Genomic DNA, 9,248 nt, shown 5'->3' with positions numbered 1-9,248 from the left:
CAGGGTTGTTGCAACCTCTACCCATTCCGGATGGGGTATGGGAAGAAGTCACTATGGACTTTGTAACTGGGCTGCCCACGTCCCATGGAAAATCAGTGGTGTTGGTGGTGGTGGACCAACTAAGTAAATGTGCTCACTTCATTAGTCTTTCCCGACCCTATTCAGCAACTATAGTGGCCCATGCCTACATCCGAGAGGTAGCCAAACTTCACGGGACACCACAGTCCATATTAACAGATCAGGACCCCCTCTTCATGAGTGCCTTTTGGAAGGCATATTTCACAGCTCAAGGGGTTCATATGTTGCATTCTACTAGCTACCATCCGCAGACAAATGGACAATCTGAAGTCGTCAACCGTTGCTTGAAGACATACATGAGGTGTTTTGTAGGTGATAGGCCCAAACAGTGGGCCTAGTGGCGGCCCTGGGCTGAATATTGGTATAATACCACATTCCAGGTTTCAGCTGGAACGATGCCCTTTAAAGTGTTATATGGTTATGAACCTCCTTCCATTCTGTTGTATGAGCCGGGTACTTCGTCGGTTGCCGAGGTAGAGACACAGTTACATGCAAGGGACAATACTATCAAACTCCTCAAATTCCACTTGCAACAGGCCTAGCAACGAATGAAGTTAGCCTATGATAAGAAGCATCGAGAATTAGAGTTCTCAGTTGAGGATTGGGTTTATCTACGACTCCAATCGTATAGACAGACCTCCCTGGTGAGGAGGGCATCCTAGAAGCTATCTCCTAGGTACTTCTGCCCATTTTAGGTGGCAGAGCGAATTGGGCTTGTGGCCTACCGTGTCCACTTGCCTGCTGGGTGCCAGTTGCACCTCGTCTTCCATGTCAGCCTTTTGAAGCCATGCCTAGATTCCAGCGATGTTATCAGCCCCACCCTTCCACAATTCACAGAGGAAGGGGAAGTGATGTTTGAGCCACTACTGATCAAAGATCTACATTGGGTTCGCAGGGGCAGTAAGGTCTTTAAACAGACCCTAGTCATATGGCGTGGCTTACCTTAAGAGGATGCCACGTGGGAGGACTATGACCAACTGCAGAAGCAGTTCCCTACCCTCAACCTTGAGGACAAGGTCATTCTTGAAGAAGACGGGAATGCTAGGCCTAGCGGAGGAGAAGATCCAGGTGGTGCAGGTCAGGCCCATCAGGCCCATGCGCCAATCCAGAACAACCCAAGGATCACGTGAGTGACACCACCCATCACACTCGTATACAACCGATGTTCACGTTTTGAAAAGTAACCATGTACTGAGAACAGTGATCATGCACTGAGAAATTGTCAAAATCGGTTATAGTTGTTAGCTGGCCATTTGTTATATAGGCCCATTTACGAATGCATGAAGGGAAGAATGAATTATTGTGATTCCCCCCCTCTTTCTCCCTCTCTCCCCGAACCAGCTCACCAGTGATTACGCAGTAGCAGGGCTTATCAAATTGCTGACTGTCGTAACTTGTAATTTTATTTCTCTCTATGCACTACTCATGTTACATGTCATTCTTGTAATCTAGTAGTTCACAAGCTTGCTCAATATGCCATTAGTCATAACAGAGCCAAGACCTAGTCTATCTTACCAGAATTTCTGCAATCTATGGTCTCTCTTGAGATGTAATTCTCTTGTTGTTTGTTGAATGGAAAAAATGAAAGTATACAATAAAGAATGGCAAAACAATATTCATGTAGCTGGCCCCATAGTTAGGATGGTGTAAATGATGAAGATGATTCATATCTTTTTGGGTTAGAAGAGGTTGAACCTAAAAATATTGTTTTCAAACCATCATTGACTTAGATGGTCGGACCATTCGGCCCAAGAACCATTTAGGTAATTGGTTCTGTTTCACCTTTAAACTAGTCTTTGGCCAAAAACTGTTGTCTTGGTCAGTGATTCATTGGCCCATGCAGTCGAATTGTCGATCCATTCTACCCAAACAACAATTTTTGGAAATTTTTTATTTTAAGTTAGAATGGGTCATCATCTATTCAAACTGAGCGGACGAACTGCTAACCCAAAAAACGGTGGCCAAAGCGATTTCGATTCTGGATTGGATTTTAAAACCTTGCCTAAAAATGACTATGATACCTTTCATCAAAACATAAGTCTCACCTATATTTTGGTCTCCCTATTCATATTTAGGAGATCCGATCTAATCCCAACAGGAGTCCCAACAATCAGTTACAATAGTCCTTACAGCCATGCATTGGAAACATCTCTCTTATCATCCATGGTAAGATGTTCTCAATACACAACTGCAATGTCTGTTGTTACTGCTTGTTGGACCCGATTCAAAGAACATGTTGGCTTTTAGCCCCATCCATGTTTATAGTTTTTGACCACTGCCTCATTAAAAAAAAAGGCAGGAGGCAATAAATATAAATTAAACAATGAGTATAGTCATGTTGGATTTTGCTTGAATACCAGCTTGATGTGAATTAATTTTCCATTTGCGGATTTTTATTTCTCTTATTGGTAGGCAAGATGCCAATACATACTTCAATTGACAATATCTTCATGCAGAAACCCAACGTACGTAATGAACGTAATAACTTCAACAAATACACATTAATAAATGGTGATTCCTAGCTAGCAGACATCCATCGAATTTCTATAGACCTTGTTGAACAGAAATTAAAATTCCAGAAGAATCCAGATTAATTGATTCTAGCTACACCTTAGATAAACTAACATAGGGCAAAACCACCGACCCAATCCACAAATTCCCGTTGTTCTCTTCTACTTCGCTGACGAGTGTTAGGGTACTCGTACCAGTCCTACTGTTTAATACCTCCAGAATGTTGCCCTCCTCATCAAACCTAAGGGCTACGATCTCGCCATCAAACCTAGGTTGGAACGTAGCTCCCATACTTGGTTTTCCAGGGTTCAAAGCTACCCAAAACTCTCCTCTACCATTGCTTTTAACGTTATCTGGGAACCCGGGGAGCTGCAGGAAAAACTCCAGGGTTTGGGCTTTGGGACCTCGAAGCCAATATCTCAGAATTCGAGCTTTGCTGGTCTCGGCGATGAGGATGAAGCTGTTATCTTTACTCAGTGCTGCTCCATTTGGAAACGAAAGCCCTCTCCACAACACAGTCAGTTTTTCAGTCTTTGGATCATATTTCATCAGTCTTCCTGTCTCGTCACCACTAAGCGCCTCTATCAAGAACTCCCTATACACATTAATTGTATCAAGTAATGTAAGCATAAAAATTAAGTTAGCTTTAAAAGTCAATTCGCAACTGGAACCGCTTTAGCCATCGATTTTTGGGTTAATAGTTCGATTATCCGGTTTAAACGAATAATCTGTTTTAATTTAAAATAATTAAAATAAAAAAAAATAGTTAAAAACTATTGTTTGGATCAAATTGATCAACGATTCACCGAACAGTCTGACAGCCCAGGCCAACAACGACTCAAAAACACCGAGTCAAACCATTGGTTGGCTTCAGACTCCAAATCAAACAGAGACCGAACCTAAAGAAATAACGAAAATAAAATAAAGTACCATCTTGGGATCCAAATGCTGCTGTCTGTAAAATAAACTATGCCATTGTCCTGATCAAAATCCAAGGCGTTGGTGAACCTAAAGGGCACCCCTTCTGCACTGTTAGCAAGGAGTTTGGCCACCCCACCATCGCGTCCGACCACCATGAGGCCAAAAGACGAGTCTGCAATGTAAAGCTCGCATGTTGCCTTGTTGAACTGCAATCCCAGTGGCCTCCCACATACTAACTCCGTTTCAGGGTCATTTGCGCCATTAAAACAGATGTCTCTAACAAAAATGAAACAGCACCTTTTAGTTTATATATACATGTTATAATTGCTTCAGGAAATTTTGATTTCCTACATATATAATCCTCTCGCTAGACCAGATTTACTGATTCACCAATTTATATATAAACAAAATGAATGCAAAGTTATCAAATAATTCATCCAATTGAGGTTTTAATAATTTCTATATGGTTCAGGCAAGCAAAATTGGAGGAGATAAAAACAAGATATCCCTCCATTAATTTTAGCCTTAAAGTATTAAAGATCTGTGTGATGCACGGACTCGTGTTAAAAACGCAAGCGGATTAGTTGGAGACAAAAACATACACATCAGACTGAATTACCTAACACAGTTGAACACACCAGTATTCAGTACAACTGGGTCCTAGATGATTCCTACATTGAGAACTGGTGTGTTCAACTGTGACAAGTAGTTCAGCCGAGTGTGTATAATTTTGTCTCTAGCTCATCCCAATTGGTTAAAAACATGTCCACATTTGAAGGGTTGAGAAACATTGGGACGAGGAGAGGAGAGAGAATGAGATGAAGGGGCCAAGACCACTTCGTTTTATATATGTGGTAGCAAGTTTTTCATTATCTTGGTAAACACTTTGCAATGCATGTGGTTGAATAGAAATAGAAATAGAAGAAATTAGGTTAGGTTTGAGTCAGTAGATTTAAGTTTTAACATTGAGTTTGGGTCCCTGAGTTCCATTTTTAGGGTTAGCCTTGGGTTAAAAAATACTTTTATTTAATAATAAAAATAGTAGAATAAAAATTTAACTTTTAACCTTTAGAGATGTTATTTGGGCTTTCTAATTGGATTAACTCTAGAAAGCCCAATAAAATTATATAATGGCTCAAAGTCCTTAAACCGTATTAAAAACCACATCATATCAAACCATAATAAAACAGTTTAGTTTGATTTGATTTCCGTATTAAAAACCACATCATATCAAACCATAATAAATTGCATTAAACCGGACCATGATCGAACACCCCTATATATGGGACGTGGGAGTGTTAGGTAGAAAATCCCCACCAATAAAAATCACATAGAATTCAACTAAAATTCTATGTCATTGAAGACCTTGTACTGCATGAATATCTACACCTTTTACAAATTCGACCTTGAACAACTTTGTGTAGCATTATAGTGCAACCTAAAGTAGCATTCAGTGCTGCTGGTTCTTAGGGAGACCATACGTCCGGCATTGCAGAAAGCAATTCTACAAATAAATACGGAGAAATATGGATACACCCGATGCAAAATTCTGAATTCCAGCCCTCTCCCCTATACACCACATCCTGCCCGTGAATTTGGCATCAATTCACGGTCAGGATGCATTCCCCCTATACTATAGGGCTATAAAATTCTGATCTGGGCTGAAAGCGAAATGTTGACTTCCAATCCTCAGCGGCAATATATGCATAACTCGAAATGTGGGATCCATGTGGTTTGTTATGATTGGTCCAATATTCGTAGAATATGTAAATTCAAGGGTTAAGTAGACTGCAATCCACCTCAGAAATCCGAAATTACAGCCCATAAGGATAGTCCCCTAAAAACTGCATCTTGCCCGTGAATTTGATATCAATCCACAGGCAGGATTCATCTGACCAGTACTGTGGGGGTCAGATTTCTGAGGTGGACTGAATTATAAAAACCTAAATTCAAAGGTTTCTTGTTCTGATGTTTCCAAATCGCTATGTATTGCTTGCTATGTAGCCAATGATAAGTGAACACGTCAACGCTCTCTACAATAAATGTGAGGACCATGTATAATAACATTCTTGATTCACTCATGGTTGGTTAGATGATCCACAATACACTGGTGGGAGGAGCATCTGATCATGAGTGGATATATATGGTTTTATTTTGCATTTCTATGTTTGTAAATACTTTCCTTACTTTTTCCTTTAAATCAAACATAGCCCAAGTATATTCACTTTTTTTTTAAGATGGAATGGTGGATGAGATTATTTTAACCATCCAAAGGATTGTAAAAAGGCAAAATTTGTGCTGCATGATATCAGAATGGTTTAGACCAATCCGAGTTCTCCTGTGAATTAAAATTTACAATAGTTAATAACTAGTGAATTAAAATATACATATATATATATATATATATATTCATTTTATAACAGTATAGAATATAAATAGAAGAAAAGACATGTTTAATTATAATATTTTGAAAAAAAAGTTGACTTTAAAATTAAATTGTTAGTATATAACATATATATATATATATGAATGCATAGTTACATATATGTATACTTGTGTATACATACATGCTTACATAAATAAATAACTGTAGAACCACCACTCCATGTGCTGGGGTATACCATGGTGTGCCACTATTTATTTTCATACATTATAACTGTAGAACCACCACTTCCACCCATTTAGCAGAAAATGAGAAATACTTAGGTACCACTCTACAACAAGTTAGGTGGCATTTGGAACTTTGAAAAGAAAACATTTTTTGAAAAAAAACATCCAAACTATCGAAAATGCCTTTTCTTATGAGATTTGAATGAGGTGAAGTTGGTTGAATATTTGGAATTGAAAGGGTGTTCTATAGTTTTCCTCTTTTGAATTAAATGTTGTGTTTGGTTGCAGTGCAATTTTATTTGTATTAGTACAAATTAAAAAGAAAAAAGTAAATTCTCTTTTAATTTTATTTTGGGTTTTACTTTATTTTGTTTTATGTCTTAATTTACTTGTACTGCGATCAAACAAAATAAGCTAAATTTTAAAACAAAAACAAATCAGAATTTACGCTCAAATCATTTGCACTGCTATAGTTTTGTATCACTGAAAAATTATTTACATTGCAACAAAACATAGCCAAAAGGACATTGCCCAAAGCCCAATGTTGATCCCGACTATCTTGGGCGGGGCAGATTGGATGTGGTCCTAACATCTGGCATTTTTTTATACAAATTAAGTGGCTACTGTTAGACTCAAAAACCCATCTTCGTACACTTTCCAACCTGAGATTCTACCACTCCTTTATTTTTTTTCTATTATATAGATTTTGCTCTTCATCCCGAAATTAAGTACTTTTTTCCAATATAAACCCTCTCTTTCAACAGAGAGATGAAAAGTATGTGTATATAAAATACTGGCTTTAATCATACATATATCTTTACATCTTTATTTATATATATTAGGACTTTGATAAGAAACTTAGGGGGGGTGCATGTTCTACAATGTGAAACTTTTTTGTTTTCATTTACTTTTAAAATTGCCACATCAGTTCTAGCTAGAACTATGTTTTTGTAATTTTGAAAATCAAAATCAAGTTGATTTTATTTCAAAGAGCAATTCATGTTTTTTAAAACCATCAAAATAAATGTTCATGATGATGATGGGATGATAAAGGAACTCAAAAGGAAGGTTTTTTAAGTATACCATCTACGACTATGAGGACTGGAAAAGCTTGGAAGAGACCGTGACAAGAAACCAAAAACAGAAACTTGACAAAGATTCTGCAAAAGCCAAAGCTTGATGGATGACCAGTCGACGATTAATTAAATATAGTTGAATTAATTAATAGATTGATTATACATAAATACGTATGCTTGAATGAATGCAGCTGGGTTCTAGACGGTCAGCCGGCGCCGGCTTGGCAAAGAAGATGCATGTATTATTGCAAGTAAAAGCCAAAGCGATCGAGAATGTATGTAGAGAGCTAGCTTTTCATAGTCTTAATAATAATCATAGGTTGAGGGTTGAGACATTATTACCTAGGGGGCGAGGTGGATGCGAACTCGGCCCAACCGCGCGCAGCGCCTTGCCACTTGAGGATCCGACCGCCGGACACGCCCGTGTAGGGGCCTTCTCCGTTGCAGTCAAAGGCGAAGCTCTCGGGGCCGACTGCAGATGGGATTGGAAGGCGGTTATACTGTCTGGTGAGTTGGCTAAAGGCGTCTACTTGGTAAGAAAGAAAGGCAAACGATAGAGATAAGAAGAAAGAGATGGAAAGCACAGGAAGCCACATTTTATAATTTATACGGATTTCCAAAGACTGAATGGTTTCTTGGAGTTTGGATTTCCGCTTGGCCTTGATTAAAATTTAAAAGATATGTCTGAGCACTGTCAATATTTATGCATGTATCCAACAAACTTTCAGAGCTGAGCTCTCTCTGGTACTGCACGATAAATGCAAATGAGTAGTTGAGAGTTGCGACACTATTCCTGCAGGGTTCTGAGTCTGGCTGGATGAGCCCACTACGCAACCACAACCTGAGCCAAGGATTAATTTTTCTTTCTTCGTTTAAGTAAAATATAATATTTGAGGCTCAGCCTCTCACGCAACTGAAATTTATAAAACTTCTTTAATTAGTTCTTTTTTACTCCTATTCTCTCCTAACAAGGAGGATTCCTCTGCCATTTGGACTTCTTCATTAAACAACCACGGAATATGTTCATTCCTTTACCGACAAAAGCACCTGTTTTAGACTATATATGGATAATTCCTTATAGCCCATTTGTCCAACTTGCATAAATTCATAACTAATACATTTGGGTGTAATGTAAAGTACAGCAAATTAAAGAAAAAAATAGTTATTCAAATTACATTTTTGTCCGATAATTAATTTAATCAAAGGAAAATTATACACCCTCATTCACCATTTTAGTAATAGTATAGGTAGATTTTAGATGGATGAGAGACATTTGATGGGGAAGATGTAAACACTGCTACGGGAGGTGACTTATTGCTTCCAACACCACTTTCGAATCCAAAGGCTATGAGCTTTGCCTCTTCCACTAGCCTGGAGTCTGAAAATTGGCTTTCAAATGCACCTATAAACGGAGTCCGGCTTCAATCAGGGCAAAACCCGTTCAAGCAGCCTAGGAGAGTGTCTCTACTCCCCTAGGGGTATGTTTTGCCTGTGAAGCAAGAGCAGTTCATCCCAACTCATTGGTTTCCCTAATTAATTGACCCAACCCCCCATACAGAAACAAAGGACCATTCCATTGGAGTTTTGGTGAATATGAGACATTCCAATTAATTAAATTGTGGTACGTAGGCTGGGCTATAGGCCTCCTTGGACTGCCAATTTGTTCAGATATATTGATGGGTCTGGTCATAGCACTATACCTACTACCTACATCCGTCATCCGGTAAGCTGGGCTTCATATTAAATTTCAGTCAGGATTTCAAGTTTCACAACATTTAATTCCACCATTCCGATACTTCTACAAACATTGCACGTTCTGTGCCAATTCAGTTATTGCCATCACATAAGAAGAAAAAAAAAAACTAGCTAAATTTTGAGGGTCGTTCCCCTGCTGCTATTAATGATATTTACTTTGCCATAATAACAAATACTCTAGTTTATGGTTAAGGATTTATAAGGGCACATTGTGATGACAAGATTTTCATTTATATATATATATATTAGCATCTAGTTAATACCTACCACCCTTGGACTTTAGAGTGCTTTGGACCA

At 38.5% G+C, this 9,248-nt stretch overlaps 1 protein-coding gene across 1 annotated transcript; it reads right to left on the bottom strand.

The window, feature by feature from the left end:
• Window positions 1–2,439: 2,439 nt before the first annotated feature.
• LOC104597809 (protein STRICTOSIDINE SYNTHASE-LIKE 10-like) lies at window positions 2,440–7,940 on the bottom strand. The gene is made up of 3 exons (XM_010259533.3): window positions 7,539–7,940; window positions 3,520–3,786; window positions 2,440–3,184 (listed from the first exon to the last, which is right to left on the bottom strand). The coding sequence occupies exons 1-3, from the start codon at window positions 7,790–7,792 to the stop codon at window positions 2,683–2,685; spliced, it is 1,023 nt and encodes a 340-aa protein (XP_010257835.1). The 5' UTR covers window positions 7,793–7,940; the 3' UTR covers window positions 2,440–2,682.
• Window positions 7,941–9,248: the final 1,308 nt, after the last annotated feature.

The sequence above is a fragment of the Nelumbo nucifera genome, chromosome 4 (assembly GCF_055504915.1).
Source record: "Nelumbo nucifera cultivar China Antique chromosome 4, China Antique-T2T, whole genome shotgun sequence".
NCBI classification, from domain to species: Eukaryota; Viridiplantae; Streptophyta; class Magnoliopsida; order Proteales; family Nelumbonaceae; genus Nelumbo; species Nelumbo nucifera.
This window is presented reverse-complemented; position numbering and strand designations above follow the sequence as displayed.

Coding starts and splice junctions, on each gene's coding strand:
- LOC104597809 (XM_010259533.3), bottom strand. CDS start 7,792: ATGTGGCTTCCTGTGCTTTCCATCTCTTTCTTCTTATCTCTATCGTTT. Junction 3,787..7,538: donor GCATCCACCTCGCCCCCTAG/GTAATAATGTCT, acceptor CATTTTTGTTAG/AGACATCTGTTTTAATGGCG. Junction 3,185..3,519: donor AGCATTTGGATCCCAAGATG/GTACTTTATTTT, acceptor TAATGTGTATAG/GGAGTTCTTGATAGAGGCGC.